This window comes from Dipodomys spectabilis, unplaced genomic scaffold (assembly GCF_019054845.1).
Source record: "Dipodomys spectabilis isolate Male_0828 unplaced genomic scaffold, ASM1905484v1 ptg000137l, whole genome shotgun sequence".
NCBI lineage: Eukaryota > Metazoa > Chordata > Mammalia > Rodentia > Heteromyidae > Dipodomys > Dipodomys spectabilis.
The window spans coordinates 7,119,690-7,137,667 of record NW_024870814.1 but is presented as its reverse complement, the minus strand read 5'-3'; the positions used below and the strand labels follow the sequence as shown (position 1 = coordinate 7,137,667).

At 41.8% G+C, this 17,978-nt stretch overlaps 1 protein-coding gene across 2 annotated transcripts in view; it reads left to right on the top strand.

The window, feature by feature from the left end:
* The window catches only part of Reep1 (receptor accessory protein 1), a 109,328-nt gene that overhangs the window by 70,983 nt on the left and 20,367 nt on the right, over nt 1–17,978 (top strand). For both annotated transcript variants that reach the window (XM_042690455.1, XM_042690456.1), the window contains exons 4-5: nt 5,231–5,351; nt 11,788–11,901. In XM_042690455.1, coding sequence (XP_042546389.1) covers nt 5,231–5,351; nt 11,788–11,901 — 235 coding nt within the window. The remainder of the gene's footprint in view (nt 1–5,230; nt 5,352–11,787; nt 11,902–17,978) is intronic.

Below are 17,978 nucleotides of genomic sequence, written 5' to 3'. Positions count from 1 at the left end.
TTTTAATTTTTAAATTATTATTATTATTATTATTTTGCCAGTCCTAGGGCTTGAATCCAGGGCCCGGCACTGTCTCTGAGCTTCATTTGCTCAATGCTAGTACTCTACCATTTGAGCCACAGCCCTACTTCCAGCTTTTTCTGTTTTTAGTGAGGAATTGAACCAAGAGCTTTATGCATGCTAGGCAAGCATCCTACCACTAAGATACATTCTCAGCCCTTTTAAAACTATTGTTTTCTTTTTTTGTTTGTTTGTTTGTTGGTCATGAGGCTGGGCCTGGGCACTGTCCCTGAACTCTTCAACTCAAGGCAAGCACTCTACCACTTGTGTCACAGCGCCACTTCCAGTTTTCTGGTGGCTTATTGGAGATAAGAGTCTAACAGACTTTCCTGTCTAGGCTGGCTTTGAACCATGATCCTTAGATCTCAGCCTTGTGAGTAGCTAGGATTACAGGCATAAGCCACCAGCTCCCAGCAAATTATTTTTTGAGACAAGTGTCTCATAGGTTAGCCTAGAACTCCCCTTGTAACTCAGGCTGGCCTTGAACTATTGATCTTCCTCTTCCCTCCCTGCCATAAACCCAGTCCTGAGATTATAGGTGTATGCCTCTGTGTCCAGTTATGTCATGTCTCTTAATGGGTAGTAAATTATGGATCAAGACCCAGAAAGTACATTTGTCCTTCATTCCTAGGTGGTTCCTGACTATCTCAAAGGAGGCTACTTTTAACCAAAGTCTTTCCTGGGAGGGCTGGGAATTAGCAGACTCTAATGACTTCCTTTTTTTCTTTTTCATGCTCTGGAGAGTTAGGGTATCTTTTCATTCAAGTAACAAACCCACTTTGTTGAGATTCTTCTGTCATAAATTGATTTATTTTACCCCCAAATACTTCATTGAAAGCTTTATCACCCATGGTTAACAGTACCACAGAGTAGTGTTATTCAGTTCTAGAGCTATCTGAGAGAAAATACCATTGGGAAGCCATATTGGCCCCTCCAAACAAAGCCTGTTCTCTAAACTTGTAATGAAGATGCTCTGTTGGTGTGAGAAGACAAGGTCTGAGAAAGTGAACCTAGAAGCTAAGAGGTGATAAGGTTTTGAAAAGCTTCCTCAAAGCCAGGTACTGGTAATCCACCTAGAATCCTAGCTTCTTAAGGATGCTGAGATCTGGAGAGTCTTGATTCATATTCAGCAGGACAAAAAAGTTGGTGAGATTCCATCTGCAATTAACTAGCAAAATTTTAGACTGGAGATGTGGCTCAGATGGTAGAACATTATCCATGAACAAGAAATCCAAGTAAGAGCTCAAGGCCCTGGTTTCAAACTCTGATATTGGATTTTTTAAAAAGTTTAAGAGAATGGAGCTGTGGCTCAAGTAGTAGAGTGCCAACTTTAAGCAAAAAAGCTGAGATAGCAACCAAGCTCTGAATTCAAGCCCCAATACAGACACACACACACACACACACACACACACACACACACACACACACACACACACAAAATAAATAAAGAGACATACTAACTACTACCCATATCTATAAAATGATCAGCCCTTGGGAGGGAAAATGCTTTTAAAAGATCTCCATCAGCATGGCAGGGATAGACATACAGAAAAGAACCCAAAGAACAAGGATGGTTTTAAGAGAGAATAAAGGGGGCCTGGGTAGTCCCAAAGGACCACTAGTATCTAATATGGAAACTCATCCCACAAGCCCTAATCTTATAATCTAGGACAAGAGGCTGTTACGACTGGCCAGACACTGGCAGTGTGGCTGTGGTAGGTCAGGTGCTCCTGTTCAGGTTTGCAAAGAGGTGCTTTATCTGTCTATAAAGTGCACACAGAAATCCCACTCTTGACACTATGTTGAAAATAAACTTTACAACTTTGAGGGGGGGGAAGGGAGGAGTTGGGGAGATGGGGAGGGAAGGCATGGTAGGGGAAAAGCAAAGGAGGAGGTAACAATGCTCGATAGGAAATGCACTCATTACTTTATTCATGTAACTGTAACCCCTCTATCCAGTATCTTTACAATAAAAATATATATTAAAAAAAGAAATCCCACTCCTGGGCCTTTGTACTGTAGATGCATGTGCATGAGTATGTAAAGAAGCATACATGAAAAGGTTTATAGCCAATGATTATCATCCTGTGAATGTCTGCTGATGGGGCCCTGCACGATGCTGTAGCATTCATATGCAGCCATTGATAAGACTGAGGCAGCTGTCCCAAAAGTATATTGTGGTTTCTGTGGGTGTTATGGGAAGCTAGGTACTGAAAGGGATGCATAGAATGCTGCTGTGTATATTGAGGGCAGTTATGGAAGTCACGTATCTAACCCCTGCTTAACTCTGAAAGGGCACTGATAATACTTCTGCTTTTAGGAAAGGGACTAGCAGTCAGGAATAGCTCAGCAATGCTTTCTTACATACTCTTTTGTACTCTGAGATTTTTTTTTACCAATGTGCATGCATGACCTATATTTTAAAAATACATCTTTTCATAATAATAATAAAAAAAAACAACTGCAGTGCGGCAGCTGCCCTTGGGATTGTCTGTGTATCTTGTGTTGGTGCCTGAGCTTGCCAGATTCATTTGTTTTTTTCCCCCCTCAGGGATGGCAAATTCTTGTTTTCAAAACAAAAGTTCCTCAATTATTAATCACCAAAGTATTACACTGTGGGAGAATTATGCCTCTGTTCTTTCATCCCTTCTTTTGTCTGGCTATGAGCTGCTTAAACAATCTGCAGTGAAAATGCATCCCCTAGTTGCTGAGTGAAAACTAAAATAAGAGCCTGTAGAGGTAGAAAGCAGAAATGCCTAGGAACTGTGATTTGGAAGAGACAGAGGGTCCTGAAATGACTTGTTAAAATTTTGTTTTTAGCCAGACGCCAGTGCCTCATAGCTGCCATCCTAGCTTACTCAGGAGGTTGAGATCAGAGGATGGTGGTTATAAACCAGCCAGAGCAGGAAAATCCGTAAGACTTATCTCCAGTTAACCACCAGAAAACTTTGAGTGGTGCTGTGGCTCAAATTGGTAGAGCATTAACTAGCCTTGAACAAAAAAGCTCAGGGACATCAGGCTCTGAATTCAAGCCCCATGACTTACAAGAAAAATAAAATAACTCATCCCAGAAGGATGTGTGGTGATGATTTATTTTCTCATCCCTCAGTCTAGCACACATAACCTTCTCCTTTGTAATACCATGTTTTAAGGATAGCTTGGATTTGCTTTAAGCAGGTGCAGTGAGAGATGCTGACCTAACAAAGACAGGAAGAAAAAAGTTAGTTATACTCACAGATTCCTAGAAACAGGAAATCTGGTCCACCACCATTCAGGGCCACACAGGGAGGCACCCAAGTAGGTCAGGAGGCAGAGGGAGGAAAAGGTACAGGAAACAGAGGAGCTTTATTTCAGTTTCCACAGGAAGGAATGGGTGAGTCAGGGTAAGCAGGCTTGGGGTTAGCTAGTTACAAGAATTTCAAAGTGTTCTGGGAAACAAGGGATATCTCTGATCTTCGTGTGACTGGTGCAGGTGGCTTGAGAATTAAAGCAGGAGATCCAAGCAGAGGATGTGGCCGGAATATGGGCTTTGGATTGATTGATTGAGATAGGAAAGGTGTGTTTCCAGGTATTGTCTTTGCTCTTTAGGAACTTGCTCACTATGTTAGGGGCAGTATGGAACAAGATGTCAAACCATCCAAATACAATTTTTTTTTTTTGGGTCCGGTCATGGGGCCTGAACTCTGGGCCTGGGCACTGTCCCTCAGCTTTTCAGCTCAAGGCTAGCGCTCTACCACTTGAGCCACTTTCCCAGCCTTCAAATACAAAAATTTTTGAAAAGTCATGACTGTTATACCTGCACAGGTTATCCCAAGCAGACAGCTGTCTGAGCTGGTAAGCAAGCCTGAAATCTAGACCAAGCCTGCTTGCTAATTTGTGTGCCTATAGAACTGAACTCATTGATGGACCTAACTTCTGCTACTGTACTCCAAGATACCATGTTGGCTAGCTAAATTTCACCATAACATTTCTCAGATTACTATTCAGTGTCATTTGTGATTATCTTATCCATCTCTATTTCCCTGACTGTATTCCTACTTCCAAGGATACCAGAATTTTGTCTCTTTTTGCAGTCTTCAAGAAGTCAGGGAATCAGATCTTTGCTCACTATTGTCTCCCTGAATGAGACATACGTAGGTGCTGGGTGGAGGTGAATGAATGAATAGGCTCAAAGGTATACAGGTCTTTAGACACCAGACTTGTATATTGCCTATACCCCTAAGCTTTTCTTTCTTTTGACACCAAAAATGTCAGGATGTCTCCAGGTGCCAGTGGCTCACGCCTGTGATCCTAACTACTCAGAGGCTGAGATCTGAGGATTGAGGTTTGAAGTCAGCCTGGGCAGATAAATCCGAGCAACACCTCCAGTTAACCAGCAACATGCCAGAAGTGGAGCTGAGGCTGGGTTGGTAGATCACCAGCCTTGAGCAAAAAAGCTAAGGGGCAGTGCCCAGGCCCTGAGTTTAGGCCTAGTATGACTGAGTGGGTGGGGTAAGTAGTATTTGTATTTTCTTCTCTGGCAAAGGTTGGGTTTGCCTCTATTCCAGGGAAAGGCTTTGGGGAGGGAAGTGATGATAGGGGAAAAACAAAGAAGAAGGTAACAATGCCCAATAGGAAATGTACTCATTACCTTACTCATGTAACTGTAACCCCTCTGTACATTATCTTTACAACAAAAAATATATACTAAAAAATAAAAGGAAAGACTTTTACATTCAGTGTGAAGACTGTGAGCTCCACCCTAATGTCATTCCCTTGGTGTCCATGCCTTGGCTGTGACTAAAGTTGACAACTGAGTGCACAGACATGGTCCTATTCTTCTCAGTTGCAGCTGGAGCCACATGCCAACCTGTGTATCGACACAGAAAGCACCAGAGGCTGCCAGATAGGGCCACGGGGAAATTTTAAATGAAAATGGGTGTTCCTCGTTCACTTGGGAAAAAGAAGAAAACTGGAACTGGCTCTCAGAGAGAGACACTGGTAGTGCTGAGTATTCATATGTTTGCACACATGCCTTCCACAGGTAGAAGATGAGGAATAAGGGACCCTTGCAGCCATGTGCAGGTAGAAAAAGTATTTACGCCAAACTGGGTCTCATTCTTCATAGTCTCAAGCAGTGCTTCTGAGACCTAACAGCATGTGTTCTTTTTTTTTTTTTTAATCTCTCCAGGTTTCCATTCTATTATGAACTAAAAATAGCATTTGTAGCCTGGCTGCTGTCTCCCTATACAAAAGGGTCCAGCCTCCTGTACAGGAAGTTTGTACATCCCACGCTGTCTTCAAAAGAAAAGGTAAGTTATACTGCTGTACTTCAGTAAGTGGTAAATAAGAAAAGCAGATAAAAGTGGTAAATAAAAAAGCAGGTTATATATTACAGGAGATCCCCTGCTTGGTTCCTAATTCCCTACAGCTATGCTTCCACTGCTTGGACAACTATAAGAGTCTCAGCCCTAGGTAATAAGATTAGGGCTTGTGGGATGAGTTTTTATATTAGATCCTGAGTAGTCCTTTAGGACTGCCTAAGTCTCTGCTACCAACCATCCCTATATTTTGTGTTCTTTTCTGTATATCTGTCCAATCCATGCTGATGGAGCTTTTTTTTTTTTAAGAATGGTATTTTATGGATATAGGTACTAGTATGCTTCTTTATGTGTGTGTGTATGTGCCAGTACTCAGGCTTGAACTTGGGGCCTGGGCACTGTCCCTTAGCTTGTTTTGCTCAAGTCTGGTACTCTACCACTTGAGCCAGAGATCCACTTCCTTAAGCTTTTTTTAAATTTTTAAAATTTTGTTGGTCGTGGGGCCTGATCTCTGGGCCTGGGCACTGTCCATCAGCCCTTCAGCTCAAGGCTAGCACTCTACCACTTGAGCTACAGTGCCACTTCCTACTTTTTCTGCTTATGTGATGCTGAGGAATCGAACCCAGGGCCTCATGCATGCAAGGCAACTACTCTACCACTGAGCTACCTTCTCGGCCCCTTCTTTAAGCTTAAAAAATATTTTCATTATTATAATTATATATTTGGAAACATGATAATTCAATACATTTCTATAATTTATAATGATCAAATCAAGATACCTAACACATCTATCTCCTTACATGTGTGCACACACATACACACACATATATTTTTTGGTCAGTTGTTGTATTTTCAGTACTGGGAATTGAACTCAGGGCTTTGCACTTTTAGGCAAGCATTCTACCACTCAATCCACACCCACAGTCCTTTTTTTAGTTTATGTTTTTCAGATAGAGGCTCTTAATAATTTTGCTTAGGTCAGCTTTGGACTGCCGTCCCCCAACCTCTGACCCTTGAGTAGGTGGGATTACAGGCATGTGTTATCACACCTGGAATTTTTTTTTAGTTTTTTTTTATTAACATAATAATTGTGCATACTTATAAAGTCTACAGTGTAATAATTCAGTGCATATGTATAATTATACTAGTTAAGTCAGAATAATTAATATTTCCATCTCCTTATTATTACTTTGTGTTTGGGGCCTTCAAATTACTTTCTTCTATTCATAAAATATGTACACTATTGTGACCTGTAGTTACCCTTATGTGCTTTAGAAATACAGAAATATTACTTCTATCTGACTGCATTTGGGCACCAACTATTGAGTTCTGTCCCTCCCTCAATCCCTTCTCAGATTCTAATCTATGGTTAGATTGGCATTTTTAGCATGAGCATATGAGAGAGACCAGGCAGTTTTTAATTTTTCAGTGTTTGATTTACTTTTAAAGTTTTTAGTAGCACACATTAATTATACAAAGGAGTTTTATTGTGATTTTCCAAATTTCCAATTCTCTTGAATTATTTCACTAAACATAATATCCTGTAGTTGCATCCATTTTTGTTTTAAATGATAAGATACCAATCTTTTTTTTTTTTTTGGGTCCAGTCATGGGGCTTGAACTCTGGGCCTGGGCGCTGTCCCTCAGCTCTTCAGCTCAAGGCTAGCACTCTACCACTTGAGCCACAGCACCACTTCCAGCTGTTTTCTTTTTGCTTATGTGGTGCTGAGGAATCGAACCCAGGGCCTCAGGCATGCAAGACAAGCGCTCTACCACTGAGCCATCTTCCCAGCCCATAGGATACCAATCTTTTTATGGCATGTAACATTCCATTGGACGTATAGTTTATTTACTCATCCATTGATGGGCAATTGAAGTTGATTCAATATTTTAGCTTTTATGAATAATACAACAATAAAGTACAAAAATAAAATGCTTATCTCAGTATGTGTTGGAAAAAGCATTTGATAAATTTCAACATTCCTTCATGATAAAAACTTTCAACATATTAGACATAGAAAAAAATATACTCAGTGGGGAAAAACTGAAAGCTTTTCTTCTACTATCTGGAATAAGTCAAAGATGTCTTATTCACTCACCATTCTTACTAGCTCATTCACCACTCTTATTCAACTTAGTACTGGAAGTCATAGCCAGAGGAGGGAGGCAAGATAAATAAATGAGACATATGAATTACATGAAGGAAAATCAAATTACCTGTTTATAATTATTAAGGTTCTACATAGAGAAAAAATTGGACTTCACTATTCATCTATAAGCACTGATCAATTTAGTGAAATGACAGGACACAAATCAACATGTAAAATCAATAGCATTCTTTTTTGAGGGGGTGGAATGATGCTGGAGATCAAGTCCCAGGATCTCATACAAGTACTTAGGCAAGTACTCTACCACCGAGCTACGACCCCTGTCTCAGTAGCTGAGTAGATAGATAATCATGAACATCTTCTCCTTTTTAAAGTGTATTTTTGTACATATCTAAAAGCAGTGATGAAATTTTATAAAATATATTGTTATTATTGGTTGTAAGGCATTACTATAAATTAAAAGAAAGACAATTTCGCTCATAATTTAACTCTTCAGGGCTGGGAAGGTGGCTCAGTGGTAGAGTGCTTGCCTTGCATGCCTGAGGCCCTGTGTTCAATTCCTCACCATCACATAAGCAAAAAGAAAAAAGCTGGAAGTGGCGCTGTGGCTCAAGTGGTAGAGCGCTAGCCTTGAGCTGAAGAGCTGAGGGACAGCACCCAGGCCCAGAGTTCAGGCCCCATGATCGGACCCAAAAAAAACCAATAATTTAACTCTCCAAATTAAACTTCCTCTTATCATGCATAGCTTCTGTCCTTTTTGCAGATAACTGTGTGCATAGACTGTATACACAGACAGTGTACAATTTTACTCAGACTTAAAAATGGTTTTAAAACTTAACATATGCCAGACATGGTGATACCTGTGTAGGATGAGCTATCTGTGAAGCTGTGGCAGGCTTGAGGCATTAGTTGAAAGCCAGTCTAGGAAACATAGTGAGACTCCATCTCAAACACAAATAAACAACCAAAAAAAAAATACCCTAACAATTCTAGGCACTAATGTCTCCTGCCTACAATCTTAGCTATTCAGGAGTTTGAGATCTGAAGATTGAGGCATGAAACCAGCTCCAGCAGACAAATCTGAGAAACTCTTACCTCCAATTAACTAGCAAAAAGCTAGGAGTGGAGCTATGGTTCAAATGGTAAGAGTGCCAGCTTCAGTGAAAAAGCTAAACAACAGCATGTGGCTCTGAGTCCAAGCCCCAGTACCAGCACACACCAACCCCCCCCCCACACACACAACAAAGATAATTTGCATTCTGAGATCTTAAGCATGTTTGCACATAATCCATATCTTGGTACTCTTCATAATAACTCATGGTGATAGAGCTCTTTCCTTCCTGCTAGATACTTAGATTGTTTTCTTCCTGTAGAAAATTCTGCAGTAAACACCACCTCATATAGAGTTTAATTTCTTCCTTTATCTAAGAATAAATAAGAGTGGGATTAATGGATTAAAAGAGTCCAGCATCATATAAATCATTAGTTATATTGCTTTCTAAATCTGATTGTGTAGTAGAATTTTTTTCAAATGAAATAGGATGCCTATAGGTAGCTCCTGTTGATATTTATTTCTGTAGTTCTGCAAGATAAATTCTCTGGATTTCTCCTAGGGGAAGAATTTGGGGAACACAGCAGTTGGATAAGCAGGCTGTTGTAGACATTTCTGAAAATCCTTTTAGGAATCAGGACTATAGCTCTTCCTTTGTCTCTGAAGGATTTTTGATCTGGCCACCATCCTACTCTCCCATAATTTCCCCAAAGTCAATGTCATTTCCATTGAAGGGGAGGTAACTGCCTCTTAAGAGCTGCCAAGAATCACTGGCCTAGTTGGTCATATCACAGTTAGAAGGCTTGCTGCTGCGACCTCCTGGGAAAGCTGTGCACAGGGAATCCAGGAGGGCTGCTGAGCCCTCCTACACCCCTCAAAGCAAAGCAAACACTGATGTGCTGAACTTCAAATGAGCCTGAGGTCTCAGGTCATTGTCTTACTGAAGTGCTGGAGCTATAAAATAGCCTTTCTTAAAACAATGATACTCACAAAACAACTCAAAACAAATAGATGCTGGAGCTATAAAATAGCCTTTCTTAAAACAATGATACTCACAAAACAACTCAAAACAAATAGATGAACACCATAAACCGGAGTTGATCCGAATTTGAATCAAACTGATATTATACTTGGCTTTGGTACAAGAAAGAGACCTCAATTCTGTTTTCCACTTCACTTATACATGCTTTATGAGCCCAGATGACTTTAATTTCTCTTTGCATCCCAACATCTATATCTATCAACAAAATAACAACCATTTATTTCTATATCTGGTTCTTCCTTCCCATTGATAGATACATGGGACAGTATTTGTGTTTTTTATTTTTGGAGCTTGAACCCAGGCCTAGTCACTGTCTCTAAGCTATTTTGCTTAAGACTATCATTTGAGCCGCAGCTTCACTTCTGGCTTATTGGTCATTAATTGGTGATAAGGGTCTCACAGATCTTCCGCCCCAGGCTGGCTTTGAACTGTGAATCCTCAGCTATTAGCCTCCTCAATAGCTAGGATTACAGAAATGAGCCACTAGCACCTGGCCAATATTTGGTTTTAGACTTTCATGACTATAGAATAACAAATTTTTAGAACTGCAAGGGTCCCCACTCCTTGAAGGCAAGGAAGGTACCTCTGGCTATCCCTGACAGAAAACAGCTGTTAGGCTTAGGTTTCATTGTTCTTCTCTTCTGGTCTCTTCTCTTCTGTCTGTTCTCCTCTCTTCTGTTTTGTTTTGTTCTCTTCTCTTCTCGTGTGTGTGTGTGTGTGTGTGTGTGTGTGTGTGTGTGTGTGTGTGTGTGTGTGTGTGTGTGTGTGTGTGTGTGTGTGTGTGTGTGTGTGTGTGTGTGTGTGTGTGTGTGTGTGTGTGTGTGTGTGTGTGTGTGTGTGTGTGTGTACTGGAGGCCAGTATAGAAAACCAGTGATCAGGCAAGCTGGCAGGCCCAGCACTCAGGAGAAAGAAAAGAGAGACTTGACCATGCCAACTCAAGGCCTTGTGCTCTCATTTGGCTTTTTTTTTCCATTCAAGATTAGTATTCTTCCACTTAAGCCACTCCTTCACTTCTGGATTTTTGCTGGTTAATTAAAGCCACTCGTGTCTGGCTCATTCTCCTTACTTTTCAGAAGACAAAATTGTGTAGAGACTACAACAAAAGCAAATATTAGGAGCCAGTGACTCATGCCTACAATTCTATGTACTCAGGAGGCTGCAATCTGAGGATTGTGGTTAGAAACCAGCTTAGGAAAGAAAACCTGTGAGACTCTTATCTCCAATAAACTATCAAAAATCTGGAAATAGAGCTGCAGCTCAAGTGATAGAATGCTAGCCTTGAGCAAACTAATCTCAGGGACAGTGCCCAGACCCTGAGTTCAAGGCCTAGGACTGGTGCATGCACATGTGCACGCGCACAAACACACACACACATTCACAGAATATTAGGGAGGTGAAACATGTATTATCTTGGATGTGGATACTAACAGGACAGGGGAAGGCAAATGGAGAGGGTGGATGAGGATGAATATAGTCAAAATACTTTATGTGTGAAAATCAGACAATGAAGCTTACTCAGATAGGTTTGGGAAGGGGAGAGAAGGAAGAATGATAGAGGAGGTGAGTATGATCAAAGTACTTTGTATCCATATATAAACATGTCTAAACAAAACTCCCATACAGCTAATTGATGCTAAGAAATTAAAAAAAATTAAAACACAACAACAAATAAAAACATGTTCAGAGGCTAGGTATGGAGCTAGGTACCTAAGGATGAAACCACCTTGGGGAATCAGAGGCAGAAGGATCTGAATTCAAGACAGACTGAACTATGTAGTAAGACATTGTCTCAAACAAAAGAATAAAAATAGACACCAAATATAAAGTAAGCCAAGGCCTTATAGCCAGTAAGTGGCATGTCTGCAGTTAGGAGCTGGATTTTTGGCATTTTCTCATGCTAGGTTCTTTCAATGTTTATGTCCAGAGTCTGTGCCCACTGCCACTGGGCATAAAATGGCAGGATTGTCATATCCCTGGAAGTTAGAGGAACTTTATAAAGAATTCTAGGGCGTTGTTGGCGAGTAAGTTGTAATTTTTTTTAAAAAAAATTCTCTTTTACACTCACCTGCATCTCGTCTGTCTGTCTCTACCCTCCTGTTTACATACATGTATTCCAGTTGTCTATGTTTCAGGCCCTTGAGAATCAGTGGCAGGCCCAGCACTCAGGAGAAAGAAAAGAACACATTTGAACATGCCAACTCAGTGTGCCCTGTTTCCTTTGACAGGAAATTGATGATTGCCTGGTCCAAGCAAAAGATCGAAGTTATGATGCCCTTGTGCACTTCGGGAAGCGAGGCTTGAACGTGGCGGCCACAGCGGCTGTGATGGCTGCTTCCAAGGTATTGTGTCAGATTCTTGAGCACCATGACTGCCAGGTATCTCAGTCCTTCCAATCCTCTCTACCTGCCACACCTACCATAAAGGACAAGCTAAGGGACCATTCAGTGTTCCTCTCTGTTTCTGTCTTTGTCTTTCTCTCTTTCTCTTTCTCTCTCTATCACACACACACACACACACACACACACACACACACACACACACACACACACACACACACACACACACACACACACACACACACACACACACACACAATGTGTTCAATATCCAAAAGTTCCTAAGACCCAAGGTCCACATAGTCCCAGGTTAAGAATCTGGAGGTGAAACCTGAGAGACAGACCAAAGAGAAAGGAGGGAGATAGAAAAAGGGTACTTCTCTGCAATTAACAGCTGCATTAAGACAGTCATCAACAATAGCCAGAGACCATCTGAGTGAATGGGTAGACTCACTTCGTGCTCATGTGGCCCAGCAGAGCCAGAAGACATCCAGGATCCTAGAGCAAATTGGATGGTCTTAATGACTTTCAGAATACTAGTAAATAAAGTGAAGGAGGCTTGAAATAACATTTCTCCTGGAATATTGCAATATGATCCTTCTTTCTCTTTTCTGCTTAGCCCTTTGGCAGTGTCTTCTGTCTCCTAGCTCCTTCTCACATCATACCATCATTGTGTTAGTTTCTCATTATTTCTTCAGACCTGAAGAATGAAATTGGTGGAACACTCCTTCTTAAATTTATCAGGTTTCCCTAGTGTTTCCTAGTGGCCACCCCTCCCCGGGAACCCAGATGTGGGGTGAGGGTCCCACTGGTAGTCACACTGGTATTTTGGAAGACATAATAATTGTATTAGCAAAGGAAGGTTATAAATCCTGGATGGTGGCTCTGGTATTGGAGGACAGAGGTGGTAGAGTTGTGCAAAGGTTTTGGAGAGGGAGATAGTTACAGATCTTTGTACTCTGTGAGCTTTGAGTGGATGGCAGAATGGAATGTGCTGAGAACCAGCTGGCTCAAGGGGTGGAGCTAGGTTCCCAGGGTCCTGAACTAGGAGGAAGCCAATGGGAAACATTTCTTGGAGCAGAGCTCAGCACACAAGGTTGGGTGGCTATTTAAAAGCCCCTTCTGCCTGAAGTCAGGAAGTGCTTGGGGAAAGTGGCACTGTGGCTCAAGTGGTAGAGTGCTAGCCTTGAGCTGAGGAGCTCAGGAACAGTGCCCAGGCCCAAAATTCAAGACCTACAACCAAAAAAAAAAAAAAAAAGAAGAAGAAGAAGAAGTGCTTGGGTCAGGTGCTTAGAGAGAGGGAATGAGAGCCAAAAGGAACAATTCTATTTTCAGAAAAGGACCAGCACCTTCTGTCACACATACCAGTGGGGACGTGTCCAAAACTCCATATGTTGGTGTCCACAGGACCCTCTCCTGCCTTGGTGTAATAGGTCTGGCTAGGTGATGAATCCCAGAGAGCCTCTTGGGAAAGGACAGTTCACTTTGATATCCAGAGGAGATGTAGCAGGATTTACAAAGAGCAGTGACAACCCCAAGAGCCATCAATTGTAAAGCTCTTGGTTGTATGCTGAAAGAAAAGAGCGCTGAATCCATCAGGCCAATCTTGTAACACAAAGTCAAAGAAAACCTTTCTCAGTCCCTTTCTGTACCCTATCTCTGCCTCTGGAGCCTAAAGGAAGTTTGGTAGTGCTTTTTCCTCAGGTTAGTTAGAGCCTAAGTGTGGTGTATTTTGTCAGATGTATTTGCATCCATAACCTTTTCTATCCTTTTCCAAGTCTGCCGCAAACTGGAGTCTTTATGCCCTCTGGCCAGTCACCTTCTGTTCTCCTAACTATCAGGATAAACTTGTGGTCCTAAGATTTCTCCAATTAGGCACCTTACAACAGCTCTAGACAATCTGAAATTTGCCTCAGGAAATAACTGCTCATTAGTTCCACTAAAGTAGGAGCAAGGGACATCTGCTTTGTGTTGAATTTGGTTTCAGACAAGAAAATATAAGCTTTGCTTATTCTTCCTCAATATAAGTATCTGAAGAGAGGAAACACATCTCTTCCAAAAATAGTGCCCTATATTTTTGAAACATGTGTGCTTTGCAGGGGATTGGGGCAGTAATAAACTCCCCAGATCTGGTCAGGCTGGGGAAGTTCATCCATGGTTTCCATAATAATAGTACCAAGCTGGGTCAGTGGATGGTGACTTACCAGTGGGTCAGTGAGTCCATATCCGATTTTCATGCCCCAATCCACCTGGGAAACTTTTTTTTTATATTTTAAATAGGTGCTTAGATGTGCTAAATCAAAATCTCAAGTAGTGGACACATGAATCTCTCTTTTTCTTTTTCCTTCATGGGACTTGAACTCTGGGCCTTCCTCAGCTCTTCAGCTCAAGGCTAGTGCTCTACCACTTGAGCCACAGAGCCACTTCCAGTTTTCTGGTGATTTATTGGACTTTCCTTGCCCAGTCTGGCTTTGAACTGCGATCATCAGATCTTGTCCCCTGAGTAGCTAGGGTTACAGGCATGAGCCACCAGCGCCCGGCATGAATCTCTATTTTTTACAAGTTTCCCAGATGATTTTTAAAAGTCTAGCTCTGCTTGAGGCCCCATGCAGAGCCAAGAGCATTGGTGGTTAGGGTTCCTCAAGTTAATGTTGTATTTTTCCTGGGATGCCCATTTAGCTCACTAGAGCATATACTTTGAAATGGAAGAGAGCAGTGTGTGTGTGTGTGTGTGTGTGTTTCTCCAAAAGTTAATGCCAGTTGAGAAATGTAGTAAGTTCTGAGAAACTCATGCTTAGGTGACCTGGCCATTGTGCTTACACAATATACTTACACAAACCCATCTGGACAGTTCATGCCACCTGTAGTGCTAGGCTAGATGGCACATCCTGTCTTATATGAGAAGGCAAACATTGTTACACAGAGCATGTCTATGCTATGGTAGGACTACAAATTCTACCAGGTGATGGGATCAAAGAGCCAGATCTTCCTTCCTCTTCTGCTCTTTGTTCTATCCTTTGATGGCTCTAGGAGGGTACTGTGGAGCTAACACATAAAAATAAAAGATCTTCTGAGCATAGTAGTAGTTAATGCTTATTGTCATAATACTGAGCCCTGAAGGACTGGGGGAGCTGGGGTGCAGGGGTGTGGCTCAAGTAGTAGGACTTTTGCCTAGCAAGCACAAGATCTTGAGTTCAAATCCCATGCAAAAAACAAAAGAAGAGGAAAAAAATCTGGAGGAAAAAGAACTTTATGTAATCAGAACCTTATTCCAGGAACGTCATAAGTTTCTGACCTGACCCAATCAGCCTACTTGTGTATAAATTAATCAAAGGGAAGGCCTTGATTTTCTCCTAATACCTCCTGTGAAGGTATTTCCAAGGAAGAGAAGAGATAAGGTCTGTCCTTTCTCTGTGTGTCTGGGTCTCTCTTCTTTGGCTTTTCTCCCTCATTGCTGAGTATACGGGCTGAGGACTCCAGAATCCCAAATCTGTCCCTTTGCCCTTCAGAGGAATGCCTCCTGGCCTCCCTCGTAGCTTGCATGCAGTTAATCTTCTTCTGTTTCAGCTTAGGACTGTGAGACATAACATTAATATTTAGAGTTCACCATGGCAACTGGTTTTGGATGCTAGGATTATCTAAATGGTTATAGGCAATCAGCTGAAACATTTGGGAGTGTTCTCTGCCTTCTGGTCTCTCAAAGAACCACTTGGAATTGAGCTTCCTTTTGTTTTTTTCTTTTCCCTTTTTGCCACACTGAAAACTGCACCTAGGGTTTGCTAGGGAAGCACTCTATCATGTAGCTATTCTCCCAGCTCTGTATCTTCACTTTCCAAAACCCATGAAAGCAGAACTGAGCAAGACTTTTCACCAGTATAGATTCACTCTACATGCCGCTGTCATTCCTGTCTTGGATTCCTGTTTTTTCCCCAGTGTTTCTACTTACGATGATACCTGCTCACCTCCTTCTGCTGAGCAGAGAGGTGGAATCTTGATGGCCAGCTGAAATACAAGGGCCTGGAATCCACATAGAGTAGCTGGTTGGATGTTACTTGCTCCTCATGTTCCACGCTTTCCTATGGTGCTTAGGGACCCTGAAGTATCCCAGGTTGGGGCCAGAAAATAGCCTAGTTGAAGCTAGAAGACCTCAGGGAACAGACTGAGATCATTGAGAATAAAGAGCTAGTCCCTTACTTATGGGACAAGGTGCTCATGGGCACCTCACACTCCCTCCCTTCCTTTCCTCCTTCAATGATGGATGGATTACTCTGGGCCCAAACTTTCTCTTTTCTTTCCCTGCCAGCACCATCTCATCCTTTATCTACCTTCAGCTGTCTCACAGTATAACTTGTTTCCATGTTGGTTTCTTTGCCTGCAGTTCAAGTCCAGTGTTTATGGTTTTCTGCCGAAACCTCCTTGTCTTATTAGTACCTTTCATCAACACTCCACTAATGACAACTCTTCCATCCTCTGTTGTTGCATAATTGCTAACCAAACCAGAATCCTCTCAGACACCCAGGGCTCCAAGTCTCAATCATTTTTGATACCCTACCTTTTCTTTGTGTGTGGGTTTTTGTTTTCTTTTGGCAGTGGGAGGTTTGCCTATCCTGGAGGCTAAACTCAGGGCTTAGGTGCTGTCCCTGAGCTTAGATACACCACTTTCTTAAAGTTCTCTCTTAAAGTTCTCTCTTAAAGTTCTCATCACTGAATATCAGTTGTTTTTTTTTCCTTCTGGGCTTTTTCCCTGTCTGACCCCGACCCTCCCTTGTAGCTAGGACTCACAAAAGTCATCAGTGCTCTTCTCCCTTTCTCTTTGAGGGTTACACAGTCCCACCCAAACTTCCAATCTAGTTAATCTCACTTTACCTTTCTATCCCTTTTGGTATTGTGCCCTTAATACCACATTCTTATTGTTCTAGAAATAGCAACTATGTATACTGTTTATAGAGTATTCTCATTCCTGCCTCTATTTTTTGCTCTTTTTTGGTCCTCTGTCTGTGTCTATTTCTATCTTATTGAAATCCTGCCAACTTTTCAAGGTCAAATGCCAACTTTTCTATGAAACTACCTCTGATCCTAGCTAGAACTGCTCTCTGATTCCTTGGTCTTCTAGTGGCATTCGATTGTAATCATTTGTATTTGCCAGTACTAGAGTTTGAACTCAAGGCATACTAGGCAGGCCCTCTGCTGCTTAAGCCATGCCTCCAGCCTAGCCATTTATATTTGCATCCCTAGTAGGTATTCACTGAGTGTTAAAGGAATGAAAGATTGTTGTGCATATTTTTAGTTGCCATGGTCAATAGAGCAGTGCTTAGCAACAAGTACATCCAAAGTGTGATTTTTTTGGAGATGAGCAGGCTACGTTGAAAGTCCCACTCCTTCCTGAGATATATCTGTGAACCTCAGTTTTCATTTGTAAATAGGGATGCTGGCACATCCTGAGCCAAAATAGTTCTTAATTGATAAACATGAAGACTTTACTCAATACAGAGCTCATAGCAAATGCTGAATAAAGGCCACTGAAACTCACTTCTGCTTCTCTGTCATTTTGATGTTGATTACCATCTTCTCTTTACTGCTAAACAGAATAAAACAAGTCAGGTCTTGGCAGTAGGAAGTTATTTACAAGGCAGACTCTTCAGGCTGAGTTTCCCACAGCTGTCCCATCAACTCTCATGTGCTTTGTTTTTCTGGTCAAGCCACTCTTCCACCTTGGGCTTCTGGTTTCTTCCAGAGGGGCTTGACTTTTTGCACAGTTACTTCTCCTCTTCTTCAACCCTGGGTCCCTGAGAGGCAGCTTACAACAGGTGAGCACCTGCCACCTGTCAATAAAGAAGGAAGTTCAAAGGTAAGCTGCTGGAGTAAAGAAGGAACCTTAGCTGCCAGGCACTGCAACCTCATTTCATGGAGGAAACTGAGCCCAGGATGCTGAGTGACCTTCCCAGGGTCATACAGCTTGTTAGTTACTGGAATGACATTACAGCAAGGACATCTAATTCCTAGTCAAGTGCTCCTTGAATCCCCCAAGCGCCTTCCCTATGAACTTCTCAAGCAGATATGTCTTTCTACTTGGTTTATAC